A 23,194-nucleotide genomic window follows, 5' to 3' on the forward strand; every position below is an offset into this window, starting at 1 on the left:
AGTTATGGGTTATATATTATCATATCTTTTTCTAAACAACATTTCACAAGAGCTGCACAGATCGGGAAAAAAATACATTATTTAAAAAGCAAAAAGAAAATCCACAGATTATAATAAGGAGCATAAGTCTTTGAATTTTAAAAGTGAAAGCACAAAAGGTTGTTAACAAATAAATTAATAGCCGTGGACTAAGCCCAGCAACAGAATTTCCACACTCGTGCTCCCTCTGAAAACGAATAACATCGAGATGTTATCCTAAAAGACACAAGCAGAACAATCTTATGTTGTTTCCCAATTTACCAGTGAACTGGTGAAAGACAAACCGTCAGCTGAAATGATTGATGCTCTTAATAGAATGACAAAAAAGGTACTTAGGGAATGAATCAGATGTTATTCAATGTTAATTTATTGTATTCACTTTTAAAATATGCCTTTTTTAATAGCAGCAATCAGAATAAAAACCAGAAAAAGTATAGCAGGCCAGGACACAAGCATTCAAGTTTAATTTTAAATTAAATTACAATTGACAATTGATTAGGGTTTATTCTAAATGTGAAAACGCTCACATTAACCATGTCTTCAGGGTTCATGAGACAACACTTTAGTGGTAAATTAACTCCCCAAATCAACAGTACGTCTCATTTAATACAATGCCGAACTATGTATCAGTATGTGCAACTCTAATTTAGTCCTTGTACACAGAGTAATATCTCTATAAGAGAGTTTCTATCTGAACACTGCCTTTCAGGACTCAAGTTCCCTAAATAAACGTGTAAAACAAGATAGATTCCCGGGCCAATAAAACAAAAGTTAGGTCGGTGGAGCAGTTTTGGGAGAAGCACAGCGGCAATGTTGCTTTTGAAACCTAGGCTTGGAAGTCTATCTGGTCTCTGGATTCAGTGGCATTTTCCATGTTGCACTATTTGCATCGGTCTACAAATACTCTCTTCATTAAACTTGCGACACAATTAGTCTCAGCACAAAATAAAATTAGTGCAGTCTTTTGTCAAAAACGGCAGTCATATAAAAATATGTCCATTAGAGCATTGTGTACCCAGAAGCAAGATTTTTTTAAAGCTCTAAAAAAAGAAATCAAAATCCAAAAATCACCAACAAAAGTTTCCCCCCTCATTAAGAAAGAAAAGAGACACCTCTGGTGAACACAATCTCTTCTCACCTCTCACTCCTCCTCAAATCAAGGCTTTCAAAAGCACTTCCAGTAAACCAGGATACAGTATAGTCTTAAATGATTGCAGATCGAGAAACACCACAATCGATAAAACATTGTCACATCACCAGCGCCCGCACTCCAACTAGAATTTAGTCTTCAGAGAATGTCAGGTGGAGGCAGCAACATCTCTAAGAACTAAGGTGATGTTCGTATGGCAAAAACAGCATCTTGTAACTTCAAAAACATCCTTTTCTACTCCAGAAGATCCTGTGAAAAGAAACAAGTTTGGGTTTCCGGAGAAAAAGTGGTGATTTATTTTGTTAAAAGTCACTATGCAACGAAATACTTTCAAATTACTAAAGCTAATGTTTTTCTAATCCAAGCAAATTTTTAACATTTCATTTGTGCACGAGAATTTTTTTTTAAACCACAAGCTGCCAGAGGGGACAGTTGAGGCAAGTGCGATAACAACATTTAAAAGACATTGGATAGGACAGGTTTGGAGGGATATGGATCAAACGCGGGCAGGCGATACTTGTGTAGCTGGGACATATTGGTCGATGTGGGCAAGTTGGGCCGAAAGGCCTGTTTCCACACTGTACCACTCTGTGACATTTGGACAGGCACATGAATATGTATGGTGTAGAGAGATATGGGTCACACGCGGGCAAGTGGGACTAGTGTACATGGAGCATCTTGGTTGGCATGGGCAAGTTGGGCCAAAGGGCCTGTTTCCATGCTGTACGACCCCATGAAGGGTCTAGAATGACTAGTTTCTCAAATCCTGAGGTCCTGAACCCATTTTTTGCTTTGTATACAAGAGTGCCATCAATCAAAGCAAGAGGAAAATGAGGCACCAACAAACTGTAGCGTTGCTTGGGCCAAACATTAGACTAAACTATATTAGACTTGCCTCATCGGAGTCATCGTGATACTCTGGTTTATTGACAGATACAGACGCGTCCAGTTCATCCTCAGCAGTCGCCACTTGCTGCTGGAGGACCGAGTACCGATGGACCAAAAATCTGAAATAATTAAACCAATGTTGAGAAAGTATAGCTTGTCACCCATGGTTATTAGTTTTACACATGAAACCCACGTTCATTAAAGAAAGTGTGCAAGAAGAAACTAGTCCTCCAGCATCCGCAGATAATGAGAGCAAGCTGCAGAAAAGATATGTGGAATGGGAAATATTTTAGGTAGCATTGTAAATAAATCTTGGATATCTGTTGGGTCTCTCAGCTCATGTGTATTTTCAGTTCAGTTCAGTTGAGTTTATTGTCACGTGTACCGAGGTACAGTGAAAAGCTTTTGCTGCGTGCTAACCAGTCAGTGGAAAGACAATACATGATTACAATCGAAGATAGACACAAAAAACCGGAGTAACTCAGCGGGACAGGCAGCATTTCTGGAGAGAAGGAATGGGAGACTTCAGTCTGAAGAAGGGTCTCAACCCGAAACGTCACCCATTCCTTCTCTCCAGAGATGCTGCCTGTCCCGCTGAGTTACTCCAGCTTTTTGTGTCCATCTTCGGTTTAAACCAGCATCTGCAGTTCCTTCTTACATATGATTACAATCGATCCATTTACAGTGTATAGATACACAAGGGAATAACATTTCAGACTACGACTATTATTCCTACAGTCTTGTCAGGACCATGACTGTGTCCGTGTGAGTATTACTGAACTGTACGCATGGAACGAACCATTGAAGTAAAATACAGATTTAAAGGATGTCCATTGCATCAGAGTAAAGGAAAAAGGAAAAATTATTCTCCTCAAGATTTCGCAAATTATGGTAACTGGAAGCGGGCAAGGAAAATGGATTAACATTTATTAATTAACTGCCAATTAATAAATTAACATTTATAAAATTTATTAACTGCCATCTATAAAGGATAGCACACTGGAAATGACTCAATATCAAGACTGCAGAATTCCAAGGAGCATGTAAGAAGTTCCCGATGGAGAGATCGCACCTCATTTGCACTTTATCATCATCTGCTGAATTTCCCCAAAACCCAAGGTTGAATAAATAGTTCTTCTGCTTTCACACCGTTTATCTTTGGAGTAACTCAGTGGGTCAGGCAGCATCTCTGGAGAACATTGACAGGTAACGTTTCACAAAATGCTGGAGTAACTCAGCAGGTCATTTTAATCAGTAAAGTGGATTATCCATTTTCTCCAGAGATGCTGACTGAGTTACTCCAGCATTTTGTGTCCTTCTTTGCTTTAAACTAGCATCAACTGATCCTTTTTGTTAAAATCAGTTACAAACTGGATAATGACCCAAGTGGAAAATTAACTGTTTTTCAATATTTAACTATAAAAAAAGTCAATTAAATCAAGTGTACTTACCGTCCACCACATACATATTTCTTAATAAAGATCACTCCAACGATGACCAGAATCAGTAAAAATGCTACAACCGTGACAATGATTGGCAGCGAGCTGGTACTGTGTGCATCAAGCTGAAATCAAAGGAAATTTTATTTAAACCAAATATTTTAACAAAGTTCCAGTAATAGGTACTTATAACATCAGAATGCAGCCAAATAAAAGCATTAAAAAAGCATTAAGTATGTAGGAAGGAACTGCAGATGCTGGTTTAAACCGAAGATAGACACAAAAAGCTGGAGTAACTCAGCGGGACAGGGTGACGTTTCGGGTCATGGGTGACGTTTCGGGTCAAGACCCTTCTTCAGACTCAAGTGAAGTGAAGAGGAGAGAAGAGCAAGTGAACTGTGTCTGAAGAAGGGTCTCGACCCGATACGTCACCCATTCCTTCCATCCAGAGATGCTGCCTGCCCCGCTGAGTTACTCCAGCTTTTTGTGTCTTTAGAAGATGAAGTAGTTCAGCTTGTTTTCAACATCTTTTACCGACTTCTACAGAAGCACCAGTCAAAGCATCCTATCGGGATTCATAACATCCTGCAGAGAGTTGTCCATCTCACACACAAGCTTCCCTCCACATCCCAGTGATGACTCCATTACACCCTTCACCCTGCCTTGGGTGAGCTGCCAAAATAACCAAGGACCACTTTCACCCAAGACAGACACGGAAAGTTGGAGTAACTCAGCAGGACAGGCAGCATCGCTGGAGGGAAGGGATGGGGGACGTTTTGGGTCGAGACCCTTCTTCAGGCACAGTTCACTTGCCCTTCTCCCCTCTCCCATCGGACAGAAGATACAAAACATGTGAAAGTTCATATCACCACATTTATTGCCGCTGTTATCAGACTGTTGAACCAGTTCCCTGATAAGCTAGGGCGGAGTCTCAATATTCCAACCTACCAAATTGCGACCGTGCGCTTGTTTTAATCCGCACCTTCTCTACCGCTGTAAAACTATATTCTGCACGCGGGTGATTTTCTCTTTGCATCACCTGTCGTGCTTGTGCATGACTCGATTGTGTTCACATTTGGTACGATTTCACTGGATTGCAGGCAAAGTTTTCCACCAGGTCTTGACACATATGATAACAAATCAATACCAATAATCAATTGGCACAGATTAAAAAAGGGGAAATCACTAATTACTACCTCTGTTCCTCCAATGAAAGAAATGTCACTGTGACGCAATCATACCTCCATGTTGACACAAGGAACCACAGATGCTGGTTTACAAACAGACACAAAGTGCTGGTGTAACTGAGCGGGTCAGGCAGCATCTCTGGAGAAAAAGGATGAGTGACATTTCAGATCGCGACCCTTCTTCAGACTGCCCTCTTCAGAGTTTGAAGAAGAGTCCTGACCCAAAATGTCACCCATCAATGTTCTCCAGAGATGCTGCCTGACCCGCTGAGTTACTCCAGCACTCTGTGAAACGTCACCTATCCATGTTCTCCACAGATGCTGCCTGACCCGCTGAGTTACTCCAGCACTCTGTGAAACGTCACCTATCCATGTTCTCCACAGATGCTGCCTGACCCGCTGAGTTACTCCAGCACTCTGTGAAACGTCACCTATCCATATTGGACCCATCTCCTTTCTACACAATCCCAGGTCAATCTGTGCCTCCTGTTATCCATTTTACAGCCTGACTATGTGGCTGTTGGAAATATCCATGGCACTTTCTTCAGCCACAATATTAATAACCAGTAACTGGAGATGTACTACCCGTGTGTATTTTAACAAGAAAGAAAAATTGCCACTTCTGCTTCCCTCCAAGTCACCATGTCCGTGTGCACATCGCACGGTTCAAGTGGCACTTACCAGTTCCATCGGTTCGATCAGGTTACTGACACACTTCTTACTGATATCTTTCACAGTGCGATCCACTTTCACACCTCCAGAACACTTGTCTCCAGGAATTTTCCGGTATCTAAATGACAAGATTTTTGCAACTCTGTCAACCTATCTGGCTTTATAACGGTCTGGAAAGATTTAGTGGAAATATTGAGTAAATTAAACACGGGAACTGGTCTTTCGTTCATGGACAAACTGGAAAAATTAAGATCATAAGTGATAGGAGCAGAATTAGGCCATTCTATCTGATTTATCTCACCCTCCCGCCCAACCCCATTCTCCTGCCTTCTCCCCATAAACCGACACCCGCACTAATCAAGAATCTATCTATCTCTGCCTTAAATATATCCACTGACTTGGCCTCCACAGCCTTCTGAGGCAAAGAATTCCATAGATTCACCACCCTCTGACTCAAGAAATTCCTCCTCATCTCCATTCTGAGCGTCCATTTAATTAACCCATCATTTTATGTCAAACTGCTCAAAAAGAGTTCAAGGTCAACCCGAAGATCTCAAATATACAAGCACCATGTGTTTTACACGTGCTTGATTTACACATTTTTAGAATAATGTGCTTGTCTAATTACTACCAAAAGTTTAATTACGTGCTTTCACCTTAAACCTCTGCCCTCCAGTATTTGATTCTGCCGTCCTGTGAAAAAGGTTCTGACTATCTACCCTACCCTTCCCACTCATAATTGTACATGCTTCTATCAGGTATCTCCACAACCTCCACATTCCAGAGAAAAGCCAGTCAGTGTCTGGAGGCTGGGAATTTGTATTCTGACAGTGCCTCTGTGGACAAACTGTTTAGACTGTTGTAAACTGCTGGATTACCTTGGTATTTCCTGCACGTAATATCAATGGCCTTTGGCATACAAATCTCCAGGCCTGGCTGTCTGATGGCCTTGCTGCTTTGGGTTGCCAACTTCCTCACTCCCAAATACGGGACAAAGTGACGTCACCGCCCCGCGCCCCCACGTGACCTCATCCAGCCAGCGGCCACGTGCTCCCGCTCCACCAATGGCGGCCGCCCGGGCCGGGCGGGAGCACGTGGCCGTTGGCTGGGTGAGGTCACGTGGGGCAGTGACGCCACCCTTTGTTCCTTATTTGGGAGTGAGGAAGTTGGCAACCCTACTAATACGGGACAAGGGCGGTCCCATACGGGACAAACTAATTTAGCCCAAAATACGGGATGTCCCGGCTAATACGGGACAGTTGCTGACCCTAGCCTTGCTACAGTTCGGCAGCAACTATGCGATCAACCTAGAAATAAACGCACACAGAGCCCAAGCCTCAGAAAATCCTGCATATCTATCTACACCCTCTCTCATCTTAATCTGATCAAACGCTGAGGACAAGAACAAAGATGGGACCCATGCCAGGCGACATCTCTGCATGCTGGTCCCAGAAGAGGATCGGCAATCACTCACCACAATTGCTCCACTCTTTGAAACCTCTACTCCAACAGCAGCATTTCTTACTTTAACTATGCTCTTCTTAATCGCCTCTCAGATCAGTCGCCTCATTGAAGACCCTCGGACTATCTTTAATCGGACTTTACCTTGCACTAAAGTTTATACCTTTATCTTGAACCTGTGCACTGTAGATGGCTCGAGTGTAATCATGTATAGTCTTTCTACTGGTCAGCACGCAACAACACAAAACGTTTTTCACAGTACCTTAGTACAGGTGACAATAAGCTAAACTATGTATGCAGCGGGTAGAGCTGCTGCCTCACAGCGCCAGAGACCCAGGTTCGATCCTGACTACGGGTGCTGTCTGTACGGAGTTTGTACGCTCTCCCCGTGACCTGCATGAGTTTTCCCCTAGATCTCCGGTTTCCTCCCATACTAAAAGACGTGCAGGTTTGTAGGCTAATTGGCTTGGTACAAATGTAATATTGTCCCTAGTTTGTGTAGGTTAGTGTTTGCAGAGATGTGCAGAGATGTGCAGAGATCGCTGGTCGGCCCGGACTCGGTGGGCCGAAGGGCCTGTTTCCGTGCCAAATCTCTAATTTTTAAGTTTGATTTACGTTCCCTCACTTTCACATTGCGCTAGTTCACAAGAGGAGGAGTGTTCCCACAGGCGTAAACATTCCCTCTGAATAATTTTGGTTAAGGTACACTCATTACCCATTGGTCTTCAATATTTCTTTCTTTCCTTGTAGGCATAACTCCAAGTCGTGGCCTCGTAGATCAGACTGTTCTATGCATTCCGGACTATTTTCCTTTCGATAGTATCCAAAATCACTGGAGGGGAAAAAAAGGGTAACAAACTCAAGAAACAGAACTGTTCCTGGCCAATTTATTTATGTAATACAAAACATTAAAATACATCTACAGCTACTGCCAGAGGACTCGAGGCTTTAGAAGCTGAATAGAACGACACGTTGGAACCAAACCAGGAATGAACATTTCCTGTCCAATGCAAGATATGTGACAGATTTCTAGATATTTGGTCATAGTCTGTTGATTTCCTATCTGCTACTTATTTAATCTATTTAATCTTAGAATGGATCACAGAGTCATAAAGTCATACAGCACATCAACAGACCCTTCCGCCCAACTCGCCCATGCCAACCAAGATGCCCCATCTAAGCTGGGCCTATTTGCCCCACATATCATAATAATAATCCTTTATTCGTCCCACAACGGGGAAATTTGCAGCAAAGTGGATCGCAAAAATAGATAAGCATTCATTATAAATAAAATAAAGATAATTATCTTTATTTACTGGTCTGCTGGGAGCAGTGCTGGTTGTGCAGTCTGATGGCAGCAGGAAGGAAGGGCCTTCGATATCTCTCCTTCACACACTTGGGGTGAAGAGGTCTGACACTGAAGGAGCTGCTCAGTGCAGTGACAGTGTCCAGCATGGGGTGGGAGTTGTTGTCCAGCAGTGATGAGAGCTTTGCCATCATCATCTTCTTCTTCTTCTTAAGCCCTTTGCTCCTCTAGGGAGCATAGGCCATTGACAAATGTCCTGCACCTCACTCGGTTCTTTCGAGATCTCCCCAGTTGAGCCCACTCCCAGACGTTTCTGCCTGGACCCCTCTTCGCCAGCTGTTCCTGGCGCCACCTCTTTTCCTTTTTCCTTGTGGGTTCCATTTCAGGGCTTGCCGGGTGATGTTTGTGGCAAGTTTTCTGAGGTTTTGTCCAACCCAACTTCATTTTCTCTTTGAAGAAAATGCCATCATCCTCCTCTCCAAACCTTTCCTATCCATGTTCCCGTCCGTGTCTTTTTAATGTTGTTATATTACCTGCCTCAACTACCTCCTCTGGCAGCTCGTTCCAGATACTGAGTGATACAACCACCCTCTGAGGGAAAAGGTTACCTCTCAGGTTCCTATTACATTTTTGCCTCTTCACCCTCAACCTATGTCCTCTGGTTCTTCACTGCCCTTCTCTGGGTAAAGAACCATGGGCGTTCCCCCTATCAATTCCCCTCATTATTTTATACATCTCTATAAGATCATCCCATAACCTCCTGCACTCCAAGGAGTAAAGTCCTATTCTGCACAACCTCTTCCTCCAGCACAGGCCCTCGAGTCCTGGCAACATCTTTGTAAATCTTCTCTGCACACTTTCCATTTTGATGATCAAAGGATTTAACTTGAGCCATGGGATGGGCAGCAGCACCTACCATAGATAATCGCCCAAGGTGCAGAGACAGACGTTGGGCTGCTTGTTAACGACGTAGTCGTGTCCGTTGCGGCAGAGGGAGGACTTCCTCAAGCGACGGAATTTCTCCTTGTAACCCAGCATGCAGCCATCGTTAGGGTCGTTAACGTTACTGGAATGAGCAAGCCATTGGATGTAGTCATCATCAGAACCTGGGGGATTGGAAGCAAGCGTTTATAGAATCAGAGGGGAATCAGAGGGGAACTCGGCCCTTCAGCCATTCATAGAACACTCGCCTCTACAAATCCCAGCTCTCGTCCTGTAGCCTTCTATGGGATGGCATTTCAACTGCTCAACTAAACTAGTTCAATACAGTAACTCGGCGGGTCAGGCAGCATCTTGGGAGAGAAGGAATGGGTGAAGAAGGGTCTCAACCCGAAATGTGACCCATTCTTTCTTTCCCGAGATGCTGCCTGACCCGCTGAGTTACTCCAGCATTTTGTGTCTACCTTTGATTTTAACCAGCATCTGCAGTGTTTCTCCTGTACAACAGTTCAATAGTGACAGTCTCTGCCCTCACCTCTCACCCAGGCAGCTTTCCACATACCAACTATCCTCTGGTTAAAATCTTCAAATTCTCTCTAAATCTTTCATTGTTTATCTTAAAACAATGACCTGTGGTTTTGCTAAGGAGAATGTAGTTTGTTATCTACCACATGTAGATAACACTAAACATTTCTCCTTCGCAAACATTTGTGTTCCAGGCCCCCACCACTCTGTGTAAAAATACTTGTCCCACACATCTCCATTAAACTGTCCCCCTCGCACCTTACAGCCATGTTCTCTAGTGTTGGATATCTAGGAGTTTAGTTTATTATTGTTACGTGTACTGAGGTACAGTGAAAAGCTTTTTTGTTGAGTATTATCTCGTGAAAAGACTAAACATGATTACAATCAAGGCATCCAGCGTACAAATACAGGATGTGAGGAATAATATTTCTATCCCGGGGAAAAGGTTTTGACTGTCTACCCTATCAATGCCTTTTATATGCTTCTTGCCACTCTCCCCTCAAAGTCCGATGTCACACAGAAGATCCAAGTCTACCCAACATCTCCCTGTACCTGAAACTTCTAATCCAGCAGCAGAGAGGATAGCCATAAACCTTGTAGGTGAATGCAACCATTGGTGAGGCGGCTTAAGCAGACAAGTTGGAAGGTTTGCCCAGACTGGGTCGTGTGTTCAGGATAGTGGTGGAAGGTGGGTAAAGAATGGGTGGGAGCATCCAAAGTCTGCCAATGTATCGGGTTACATGACAGCTGTGAAATCAGAGGACACAAAATGCTGGAGTAACTCAGCGGGTCAGACAGCATCTCTGGAGAACATGGATAGGTGATGTTTCTGGTCGGAACTCTTCTTCAGACTGACATTTTGCATCTAGATTTTGGGTTCTATCATCCACCCGAGTCTGAAGAAGGATTCCGACCCGAAACGTCACCCATCCCGTTTCTCCAGAGATGCTGCCTGAACCGTTGAGTTACTCTAGCACTTTATGTCTATCTTTAATAGCTGTCAAGATATTTTAATCAATTGGTACTGATTCTCCGTGTAATTGAATCTGAACTTACAATCTCTTGTAAGGAGCTCTTCAAAGTCGATGGTGAAAGATACCCAGTATTGTGTCTTTTGGAGGTCCACGTATCCCCAGATACTGACGTTCATTGACTTAGCACCTGGCTCTGATGCAAGGCCAGTGAAGACAATGGGCTTCTCGCTGAATTGATAGGAATACCAGCACTGGCCTTCATCAATTGAAAACCTAGGAATCAAAAGAAACTTATGAAACATGCAACTTCAGGAGAGATTGTTTACCACATTTGTCAAAAGGGAACGATGATCGAAAGACACGAGAGACTGCAGATGGTAGAATCTTGAGCCAAAGCAATTGAACAAGCAAACTGCAAAGGGTTAACCTCACATAAGTGAAAAGGGCATCATTTTAACTGATTACCCAACTGTAATGGATATTAATCAAACAGACTGTGTGACATGCAAGATAACTATGATCCAGAAAGCAAACGGCAAACAGCGTTACAGGGTTTGGGAATTAATGTTTGGGGGGGAGGGGGGGGGGGGGGTGAGGAGGAGATAAAAATGAAAAGTTATAGAAGTGCTTAGTTTAAATGCATCATACATACCTAACCCACCCTTTAGTTATCCTTAGTATAAGAAAATAACTGCAGATGCTGGTACAAATCAAAGGTATTTATTCACAAAATGCTGGAGTAACTCAGCAGGTCAGGCAGCATCTCGGGAGAGAAGGAATGGGCGACGTTTCGGGTCGAGACCCTTCTTCAGACTGATGTCAGGGGGGCGGGACAAAGGAAGGATATGGGTGGAGACAGGAAGATAGAGGGAGAACTGGGAAGGGGAGGGGAAGAGAAGGACAGAGGAACTATCTAAAGTTGGAGAAGTCAATGTTCATACCACTGGGCTACAAGCTGCCCAGGTGAAATATGAGGTACTGTTCCTCCAATTTCCAGTGGGCCTCACTATGGCTCTGGAGGAGGCCCATGACAGAAAGGTCAGACTGGGAATGGGAGGGGGTGTTAAAGTTCTCGGCCACCGGGAGATCAGATTAGTTAACGCGGACCGAGCGCAGGTGTTGAGCGAAGCGATCTCGAGCCTGCGTTTGCTTTCGCCGATGTAAATAAGTTGACATCTGGAGCAGCGGATGCAATAGGTGAGGTTGGAGGAGGTGCAGGTGAACCTCTGTTTCACCTGGAAAGACCGTTTGGGTCCTTGGATGGAGTTGAGGGGGGAGGTAAAGGGACAGGTGTTGCATCTCGTGCGGTTGCAGGGGAAAGTGCCCGGGGATGGGGTGGTTTGGGTAGGAAGGGACGAGTGGACCAGGGAGTTACGGAGGGAACGTTCTCTGCGGAACGCAGAAATGGGAGGGGATGGGAAGATATGGCCAGTGGTGGGGTCCCGTTGTAGGCGCTGGCTGGTGGGGTGGAAGGTGAGAACGAGGGGGATTCTGTCCTTGTTACGAGTGGGGGGAGGGGGAGCAAGAGCGGAGCTGCGGGATGTAGAAGAGACCCCAGTGAGAGCCTAGTCTATAATGGGAAGCCCCATTTCCTGAATGAGGACATCTCTGATGCCCTAGTGTGATATCCTTAATCTTTTACACTCTTCTCAACATGATAGTAGACAAGCTACTGCAGCGAGACAAACTAATGTTGTAGAGCAAGTTGTTTTTTACTCCCAACTAAACAATTCATCTTGCACTCGATAAACTGCCTTCACCCTCTAACTGGGTCGTGTGGGCATCGACCTTCTTCACTGAAGTGCTTGGTACTCACTCAGCCCCACCCAGTGCACTGGGCAGGAGGGATTTGCTGGGGAAATTGCCCGGGGAAGATTTTTGCTCTTCAAATTATGCCGACAAGCATACGATATCAACTTTAGGCCAACTTAATGCCAGAAATATTCCAATGGGAGCAAAAATACAAATGCCAAATGGAGGAATAACACTTCTACCCTCTGGCACTGACCAAACCATCTGAGGAGTTGACGATCGGATAATTCTACAAACACACGGGTGTGAGTTATCAAGCAGTCATACTTACTTTATTGTATCCACACCATTGTGTACATTGTGCTCCACAGCAACTATCAAGCCTCCAGAGTCCAGAATGGCGTAGTTATGGGGTCCCTTTAAAGCCTTAAACCAAGAGTAGCCGCCATCATCGGACACATACACATCTGGGACCATTACCGAGATGGCATCCCCAACACTCCCTAGAAACGACAAAACACAACTTACAACCGTTGCGGGAGTAAAACCCGCACACTTATCTCCCTGCGATACAATTCCACATTGCTGGGAATTGTGTATAAGCCACTCCAATTCTACTGTCTTTGTTGCAACATCAATAAAGAAAGTTACTGTAAAACATTCATTAGATTTACTCTCTCTCAAAAGGAATGTCAGCAACGGCTAACTGAGAAAGGACACTTCATTTTTGTATTTAAAAGCCATGTTTTAAAGATCAGAACCGTCCAATATAATAAACTCATTGTTGCTCAAAATTGGAAACATTGCCATCTCTGAAACAACAAAGGAGCAGCATTAAAAAATGTCCAACATTCTTACACTGGTATTCAAGAAAATCTGTTTTTTGCTATTGTCACAGTTTGAATAAAAGTATTGAATTGGATTGAAAGGACAGATGCTAGCAAGATGCTTTAACAACACTTGGGTTTCCCTCAACTTCATGGTATTAATAATATTTTACCCAACATCTCATGGAACATCAAAGCTGCAAAATGTAAGTATTCAATTTCGGAAGACAATTCCACAACAAAATTATAAACTCTACAAACAGTGGCATGCCAATTGTCATGAATCTTGGAATATTCATTGTGAACATGGCAGATGGTGCCCCTCCCTGCCAGGGTGCAGCAGAGACCTGTGTGCTGCTCACTCGAATATTTGATCACGTAGGACTATAAGCTATGAGGTTTAGGTTTAGTATTGTCACGTGTACCGAGGTACAGTGAAAAGCTTTGTTTTGCATGCTATCTAATCAGTTCAGATAATACTACACATAAATACAATGATCAAACGGGTACAATAGACCGAGCAAAGGGGAAGACCCAGAGTGCAGCATATAGTTCTCAGCTTTGTAGCACATCAGCTCCACAGAGAAAGTCCAATGTCCGCAATGGGGTAGAGGTGCATGGGCCAATCCCCTAGCTTATGGAAGGGCCGTTCAGAAGCCTGATAACAGAGGGGAAGAAGCTATTCCTGAGTCTAGTGGTCCGCACTTTCAAGCTTCTGTATCTTCTGCCAGACAAGAGCAGAAAGGAAGAATGACCGGGGGTGGGACAAGTCTTTCATTATGTTGACTCAAAAGTGCCGGACATTTGGGGGAAAAAAGCAAGGATACAAAATAAGTAAATCAAATAAAATAGAATGATGTATTCACAAAATGCTGGAGTAACTCAGCAGGTCAGGCAGCATCTCGGGAGAGAAGGAATGGGTGACGTTTCGGGTCGAGACCCTTCTTCAGACTGATGTCAAGGGGGCGGGACAAAGGAAGGATATAGGTGGAGACAGGAAGATAGAGGGAGATCTGGGAAGGAGGAGGGGAAGGGAGGGACAGAGGATCTATCTGAAGTTGGAGAAGTCGACGTTCATACCACCGGGCTACAATAGAATGATGTACCATGTAGGGTGGCACAGTGGCACAGCTGGTAGAGCCGCTGCCTCACAGCAGAGAGCCAGGTTCGATCCTGACCTTGGCTGTTGTCTATGTGGAGTTTGCACATTCTCCCTGTGATCCCGTACGTTTTCTCCGGGTGCTCCAGTTTCCTCCCACATCCCAAAGATGTGCGGGTTTGTAAGTTAATTGGCCTCTAAAATCTACCCCTAGGGCGCAGTGAATGGTTGAGAAAGTGGGATAACATAGAACTAGCATGAACAGATCGATGGTCGGCATGGACTTGGTGGGCCGAAGGGCCTGTATCCATGCTGCATCTTTCAATCAAAGGAGGAAACCTGGTGTGTAGGAAAGAACTGCAGATGCTGGTTTAAATCAAAGGTAGACACAAACTGCTGGAGTAACTCAGCAGGACAAGCAGCATCTTTGGAGAGAAGGAATGGGCAACCTTTCAGGTCAGTCTGAAGAAGGGTCCTGACCTGAAACGTCACCCATTCCTTCTCCCCGGAGATACTGCCTGTCCCGCTGAGTTACTGCAGCTTTTTGTGTCTACCTTTGAGGAAACCCAAAGTATTGAAAACTGCCAGAAAATAAAATTAACAACTTTGAGATATCTTAGTGCTTACAGAGAGAAACTGATTGAGATAAGAATGCAGTTTAAGAGATTAATACCGTGTGCTATGATCAGACCGACAGCATTGGGTTCAGACAGCGGAGGCATTGGCACGTTCAGTTTCTGGGAGATGCTGTAGGATGCGTGGATATGCAGACTACACTGAAAAATCAAAGACAAAAATTACAACTGCTCAATAATGAATCCATCTGCCACACGCACCACCTACAAGACAAAAACATTTAAAAAGTAAACGAAAATAGGAACGGGGTACTGATTCTGGATGATCTGCCATGATCATATTGAATGGCGGTGCTGGCTCGAAGGACCGAATGGCCTACTCCTGCACCTATTGTCTATGTTTCTACTCACGGGGCATGGATTTAAAGTAATTGGAGGAGGAAGAAAATTTCCATGTAAAATCAGAACCCTCATTATCAGCCATGATTGAATGGGGGCTGATAATGAGGGTTCTGATTTTACATGGAAATTTTTTTCCTCCTCCAATTACTTTAAATCCATGCCCCGTGAATAGAAACATAGACAATAGGTTGAATGGCGGCGAACACTAGATGGGCCGAATGGCCTAATTCTGCTCCCATCACTTATGGACTTATTATATTTATGCCAACACTTGGCAGTGCAGTTTAAGAATCCGTATCCACGGGGCCATGAATCTAGAGCTGCAAGGCTCTTAAACAATGTCGCAATCACCGCAGCTTGTTTCCCAGATTTTATAGGTTTAATATTTTATAAATGCATCACATTAGGCAAAAGCACTCAGTAAGCAGAGGACATACGTTTACGGTGAAAGGGGCAAGATTTAATAGGAACCCGAGGGGCAACTTCTGCTACACAGAGGGTGCAACGAGCTGCCTGAGGAGGCAGTTGCGGCAGGTACTATATAACAACATTTATTAGACACTCAGAAAGGTATATGGATAGGAAAGGTTTAGGATACCGGCCAAAGGTGGGCAAATGGATCAGCATGGATGAGTTGGGCCAAAAGGCCTGTTTCTGTGCTGCAGACTCTATGATTATTGATATTATGGACAGTGCACCCCAAATTTGGTATGTCTAGTTAATTAAACATTTAGTTCCGTATTCGAAGATATTTCAGGAATAGGATCAGAGAGAGAATAAATTGTAGGGATATTGGGAAATGAGAGAGGGACTGGGATTGCTCCCCAAGGAGCTAGCACAGACTCAAAAGGCTGCAGAGCCTCCTAATGTTAAGCATGTTTGCTACCCTCAGTGGAAGTCAGTGTTAAAGTACGTTCTATCATTCTTCACAGCGCCAGAGGCCTAGGTTCAAACCTGACCTCGGGTGCTGTCTGTGTGGAGTTTGCACATTCCCCATAACCTTGTGGGTTTTCTCCGGGTGCTCCGGTTTCCTCCCACATCCCAAAGACGGTTAATTGGCCCTCTGTAAAATTGCCCTCAGCGTGAAGGGAGTGGATGAGACAATGGTATAATATCCAACTAGTCTGAACCGTGATTGATGGTCGGTGTGGACTCGGTGGGCTGAAGGGCCTGTTACCTTACTTTCTTCTTCCCAAAAAGGCTCGAATTGAGCTCAAACCCCTTGATTAACATGCTGCGCAGCAGAACATTTACACCGTATCTAGAACAGGTGGCTTCGATATGTACATCAGCTCATACTCACCTCATCCTTATTTTTGGCAGTTGAATCACAGTCACTGTCCTCCGGTTTTCTCAAGGATTGCCACTCTCCGCCTCTGTCAAACGTAATGACAGACTGAACAGAACCATCTAGGAGAAAATGAAAACTTAGTGTTTAGTAGTCTAGACATGATCCCTAAACTAATTACTACTGGTGGCAAGGTTCAGCAGTGAAGGAACATTAAATTCCAAGACAAGTCGCAGTAATAGACATTCCCATCACCATACAACCTGTAATAGTATTCCTTGGCCCTCGGCCAAATCACAGAGCCCCCAATGCTTAGTTTAAGGTGCAGTTTAGTGGCCAACGCAAACATGCAGAAAGCAGTTCAGGCCATCTTACCCTTCCATATGAAGCAAGGATGCAGGAGGGTAAAGGAAACAAAAAGAAATCCATTAAGCAACTTCTCAGTGCAGCTAACAAACACAAAACCACCCAATCAAAAATGACAGACTGTTGGAGTAACTCAGCGGGCCAGGAGGCATCGCTGGAGAACATGGATAGGGGACGTTTTACCACCCTGCCAACAAATCACTTTTTTAATACTACAAATTTCAAATGTCATTTCAGAACAGTGATTCCAAATAACTTTGTTTAATATAGTGCAATTTTACATATTCATTTCTATAAAAGAGGGTGATTTTACTGATATTTTTTAACATGTATTCTTCATTGTAATAAGATTCAAATCCTGGAACGCTATCTCCTAGTTTAGTTTATTGTCCTGTGTTCCAAGGTGCAGTGAAAAGCTTCTTTGTTGCGCGCTATCCAGTCAGCGGAAAGACTATATATGATTACAATCAAGCCGCATTCAGAGTACTAATGCAAGATTAATGGAATAATGTTTAGTGCAAGATTAAAGGGTGTAGGATAGTGCTGTAGGGGGCCCATCAGACTGCAGAGGTTCACGCCAATAGCTACTGCTATGAAGGACAATTAATACCAGAGAGTTGTGAATCTGTGGAATTCTCTGCCACAGAAGGCAGTGGAGGCCAATTCACTGGATGCTTTCAAGAGAGAGTTAGATTTAGCTCTTTAGCTAAAGGAATAAAGGGATACGGGGATAAAGCAGCAATGGGGTACTGATTTTGGATAGACACAAAATGCTGGAGTAACTCAGCGGGTCAGGCAGCATCACCGGAGAGAAGGAATGGGTAACATTTCGGGGCGAGACCCTTCTTCAGTCTGAAGAAGGGTCTCAACCCGAAACCTCACCCATTCCTCTCCCCCGTCTGCCTGACCCGCTGAGTTACTCCAGCATTTTGTGTCTACCTTCAATTTTAACCAGCAGCAGCAATTTTTTTCCTACTGATTTTGGATGATCAGCCATGATCATATTGAATGGCAGCGCCGGCTCGAGGGGCCGAATGGCCTTCTCCTGAGCTTATTTTTCTATGTTCTATGTTTCTATACTAGCTTGACCAACAATAACCCTGTAAACAAAGTTTTACATACCTTCTGCAAGTACGCTACTGACATATACTCCACGCAGTGAAGTAATATTTGTGAAATCTGTCTCGCCTCCTGTCGTTGTGTACAAGTGTCTCTCAAGAGATTTTGAATACACTATTCCACGATCATCTGAAGCGTAAATGGTGCCAAAGCCTGTGTCTGGATGGGGTGGGGAAATAACAGTTAGTGCAACGAGTTAGTTGTACATCATGGTTAACAATAGCAATGTGATGATGCCAGAAAATCTCAAACCAGCTCTGGGAGATGTGTTTTTTAAAAAGCACTGCTTTAGAGTGAATATTATCTTGAGACCTACCACCAGGATTGTCAACATGCATGAAGACCATGTCGTCGTTAGCAGCCAGAATGGAGTAGAACTGTTCAGCGCTTACGTGAGGCAACTGCGCCATATTCCAGGTGTCCCCCATATCCTTGGAAACATGGAGTGCCCTGAGACTGCCCTGTGTGATGATACAAACAATGAAACTCATCTTAATAACGAATGACGAGGAAAATCAAAGAATCGAACTTCACCAACGAGAGTGTGGTCCTGATCTCTCATCTACCTCATTGGAGACTTTTAAACTATTACCTTGCACTAAACGTTATCCCATTTATCCTAATCCTGGACACTGTGGACGGCTTGATTGTAATCAAGTATAGTATTTTTGCTGACTGGATAGCACGCAAACATAAAGTATTTCATTGTACCTCAGTACATGTGACAACAATAAACTAAGCTGAACTAGAATTACAACGTTAAAGCTTACAGAATGAATGGATATACATGATTGTCCAAGCCTGATAAAGGTGCACAACTGCAGTGCATAAACTAGTGCGCTTGCATCGCTGAAGAAATACTTGGGGGGGGGGGGAATAAAAAGGGGACCAGCGAGAGGAGAAAAGAAAACCTTTCAACGCCAAATTAAAAACCGTTTAAAAATTGGTAGAAGCATTTATGAAAATATTGCATGGATTTTTACCTTGTCTGTCATAACTGAAGCGAAGAGGAAACAGCCACCTAGTCCAAATGAGTAAATTTTTGATGCAAGAATCTTGATTGTACTTCCAAAATCATCCGTTCTTCTAAGCTCCAACAAGCCCCTTGCAGCTGCAAAAAAAATTGCCATGGACTTTAGTTATTTTTAGTTTTTACAGATACAGCACAGAAACAGGCCCATTGGCCCGCGGAGTCCTCACTGACCAGCCTGTTCCTGCACATTAACAATATCCTACACACATGAGGGACAATTTACATTTATACCAAGCCAATTAACCTACAAACCTGCACGTCTTTGGAGTGTGGGAGGAAGCCGAAGATCTTGGGGGAAAAACCACGCGGTCATGGGGGAACGTACAAACTCTGTACAGACAGCACCCATAGTCGGGATTGAACCCGGGTCTCTGGTGCTGAAAGTGCTGAAAGGCAGCAACTATACCGCTGCGCCACCGTGCCACTCTATCAGACAAGACTGCACCCATTCAACTTACTAGAATATTTATATCATCATTTTGCAAAGCAGGAACAAATACAAACATCAGCTTCAGTTTATTTGAACAAAAATAGTTTTGCATGACAAACTAAAAGCTGGCCACCCAGTTAAAATATCTCCTGTGTTTTAATGCCAAATCCTTACTGTGTAGCTGGTGCTGAGTAGAAAATGACACGATGGCGAACTGGGATTCTGCAGGCATGCTCAATGCTAACGACAATGGGGAAGAAGGAGATCTAAAAATCAGCTAAATCAACTAAAAATCAGCATTCACAATATAGTGTAAGAAAATTCATGCATGCCATTATTGCGGATGGGTACATCATGGGTGAAATGCGTGCCATTATTGCGGATGGGTACATCATGGGTGAAATGCGTGCCATTATTGCGGATGGGTACATCATGGGTGAAATGCGTGCCATTATTGCGGATGGGTACATTGATTCAGGTGCCAACTATTTTGCTCATCAATTAAGGATGGGGTCGATTCCAGGCAGGAAGTTCACACAGGTTAAAATACCACTGCAGTTAACTGTAACCATGCACATAAGCAAGAGATTCTTGGACAGATGAAGCAAAAGAGATGTACAGAAAAGTTGATTATTTTTACAAAAACATTTTAAATAATTGATACTTTTAATTTCCCTTTAAAGTGGCACCAAGGAAGTCGTCTGGGCAACTCAGCCAACAAAATTGAACAAGAGAGGCACGCACTTCTGTGACGTTGCACACTATTTAAATAAACTTGAGGGTGCTGCAAGAGTTTGTTGCCATTTTTGCTGTCGAGCACCATTTTATTGCCACGAAAACTGATGGAGCTAGCTTAGTTTGAGAATAGAGGCAAACCACGATTTATCTCAAACCATGACTTTCACACCCAACCTCTGCTTAACCCCATGGGATTAAATCCTAATCATTCATACGAACTCTGAACAGATACAAACATACCCTAAAAGCATTCAAGAGCAAAGAGTTTGTGACCCGTGTATCAACCTTACATCTTGAACTATGAAGCAGGATGGAAACATTCAGGAGTTCCTCGTGAGGTACAGGGGCTCCCCGGCTTATGATGTTTCCACTTGCGATATTTCATATTTTCAATGGTGCAAACTGCAGCGACCTGTAGCGAGCCACCACGCGCTTCCGGCCACCTGATCAGGTGTATTAAATGCATTTTGACTTACAATATTTTCGGTTTGCGATGGGTTTCTCGGAACGGAACCCCATCGTAAGCTGAGGAGCACCTGTATTTGGAAATGGGATTTAAGTGCATGGTGGACGTAACTTACTGCAAGATCCAGTCAGATGGGTAGTAAAGAAAATTGTATTTTTTGGTCCCCTGGGGAAAAAAAAACAAAGAAACAGATGAAAATAATGTTACTGAAGCAGACGAAAATAAAAAAAGTATTCAAAGTTGTAAATAAATCAAACAATGAAAGTAAAACCTTTGAGTTTTAAACATTAATTACATTGTCATGAAATAATTAATAAATGGAACGGGTTTAGTTTTCCTCGTGTACTACATCAGATAGACAGGGGAACCTACGCCCATTGTCAGATATCAATAGTTTCCTTTTGCCAACAGCATTTACAAATAAACACGTTTCTTTGATAAGATTAATAACGATCACAAGGTTAACTGATCAGTCAAGGAGCAAACAGCATTGCTTCCAAGTTTCATAAATTACATAGCCAATACTAATTCATCATTCCCTTATTGTTTTAAAAAAGCTCAACGTACCAATATTAGGCAATGACACAAACCGCCTGCTAAACGCCAACACAAGAGTTATACCACATGGAAACAGGCCGTTCGGCCCAACTCGTGCATACTGACCAAGATGCCACATCTAAGTTAATCTCATTTGGCTGGTATCCATCTAAACCTTCCCTATCCTTTTAAATGCCGCTACCGCAACTACCTCCTCTGGAAACCTTGTTTCCATGTACCCACCATCTTGAGTGAAGAAATTACTCCTCAGGTTGCTATTAAATGTTGCCCCTCTCACCTTAAACAGAACATCCTCACCTCTGATCTTTAAATGGATGGAAGGCCACTTGCCTCAGCCCACTGGTCAGGCCAACTATTCCCCAGCTACTTCAAGTGGCCTTTCGTCCATTTAAGGATAAATAACTAAGAAAGGCGAACAGGCCCAAATTGCTATTCCTTTTCAAAACATTTAATTCAAATTCCTCGCTCTCAAATTGTAAATCCCAATAGCTTCGCCTCTATTGAATTACTGCTGTCCGCTGCAACATAATATTTCAACCAGTAACCATAAGTTCTGGCCAGGTAATCTCTTCCACCCAATACTGACTGGAATAGGGCCTTCAAACAAACTCCTTGGATCTGCTTTATAGAAACATAGAAAATAGGTGCAGGAGTAGGCCATTCGGCCCTTTGAGCCTGCACCGCCATTCAATATGATCATGGCTGATCATCCAACTCAGTATCCCGTACCTGCCTTCTCTCCATACCCCCTGATCCCTTTAGCCACAAGGGCCACATCTAACTCCCTCTTAGATATAGCCAATGAACTGGCCTCAACTACCTTCTGTGGCAGAGAATTCCACAGATTCACCACTCTCTGTGTGAAAAAAACTTTCTCATCTCGGTCCTAAAAGACTTCCCCCTTATCCTTAAACTGTGACTCCTTGTTCTGGACTTCCCCAACATCGGGAACAATCTTCCTGCATCTAGCCTGTCCAACCCCTTAAGAATTTTGTAAGTTTCTATTAGATCCCCCCTCAATCTTCTCCCTATCCTCTAAGTAATATCCAATTATTGTAGTTGTCTTATCACTTCACTTTTACAGAGAGTTTGTGTCATATTATATTTGAAAATGTTAAGTTAAATGAAAATTCATCTACTTATTCACTGCAAATGTAAAATAATCTCCATCACTAAGATAACTGTCAGACAAGTTATACTTACCACTTCACAAGACACACAAAGTCATGAATCTTTTCCCATGATTCACCGAAATCAGAGGAAAACCACAACATGTTCTGGAATGTTATGAATAATATGTCAGGCAAAAAGACAATTGCACAAATCAATGTGTCAAGAATAAACTAAATGCTAAACTCTCGAGTCGAGGTAGGTAGAGATAAGTTCAGTGGGGCATGAGCAGGCAGAGACAATAGTTGAGGTAGGTGGAGATAAGTCCGGTGGGGCATGAGCAGGCAGAGACAATGGGTCTGCCGGGACAGTTGTGTTTGTGGATTTTGGGTAGGAGGTAGAATCGGGCCGTGCGGGGCTGGGGAACTATGAGATTGGAGGCACTGGGGGGTAGAGTCGAGGTAGGTAGAGATAAGTTCGGTGGGGCATGAGCAGGCAGAGACAATAGTCGAGGTAGGTAATGCTAAAATGTTGTTATTTGTACAATGGTATTAACCTGTATCAGCATGCACATTTCAAATGGCAGGATTTTTTTTGTTTAAACATTCCCAGGTTCACTGACAAAACTATTCTAAAGCAAATTTCATTTGCTAACAAATGAAATTTGAAAAACCTAACAGAACTGGATACTTTTTGGCTTAAACGATGGCCTTCTCTTAATTCTCTCCCTCTCTCTACTCAACTCCAATTCCAATAATAAATCAATATTGGATTACTCTGGATGATGACAACCAAAGAGATGGATCAAAGGGGAGAAAATCCGGTCTTCAAACAGTACATAGATTGGATGC

General features: G+C 43.4%; 1 protein-coding gene across 1 annotated transcript in view; it reads right to left on the reverse strand.

The window, feature by feature from the left end:
* Nucleotides 1-412: 412 nt before the first annotated feature.
* The window catches only part of LOC144605164 (sortilin-like), a 47,982-nt gene continuing 25,200 nt past the window's right edge, over nt 413-23,194 (reverse strand). The window contains exons 6-20 of the mRNA XM_078420239.1: nt 22,437-22,510; nt 20,791-20,840; nt 18,992-19,119; nt 18,325-18,469; nt 18,012-18,167; nt 16,539-16,645; nt 14,932-15,034; nt 12,664-12,835; nt 10,663-10,853; nt 9,059-9,248; nt 7,552-7,668; nt 5,385-5,493; nt 3,529-3,641; nt 2,085-2,196; nt 413-1,438 (exon numbers count right to left, since the gene is read on the reverse strand). Of these exons, the coding sequence (XP_078276365.1) occupies nt 1,424-1,438; nt 2,085-2,196; nt 3,529-3,641; nt 5,385-5,493; nt 7,552-7,668; nt 9,059-9,248; nt 10,663-10,853; nt 12,664-12,835; nt 14,932-15,034; nt 16,539-16,645; nt 18,012-18,167; nt 18,325-18,469; nt 18,992-19,119; nt 20,791-20,840; nt 22,437-22,510 (1,782 nt within the window). The 3' untranslated portion in view covers nt 413-1,423. The remainder of the gene's footprint in view (nt 1,439-2,084; nt 2,197-3,528; nt 3,642-5,384; nt 5,494-7,551; nt 7,669-9,058; nt 9,249-10,662; nt 10,854-12,663; nt 12,836-14,931; nt 15,035-16,538; nt 16,646-18,011; nt 18,168-18,324; nt 18,470-18,991; nt 19,120-20,790; nt 20,841-22,436; nt 22,511-23,194) is intronic.

Source organism: Rhinoraja longicauda, chromosome 24 (genome assembly GCF_053455715.1).
Source record: "Rhinoraja longicauda isolate Sanriku21f chromosome 24, sRhiLon1.1, whole genome shotgun sequence".
Taxonomy (NCBI): domain Eukaryota; kingdom Metazoa; phylum Chordata; class Chondrichthyes; order Rajiformes; family Arhynchobatidae; genus Rhinoraja; species Rhinoraja longicauda.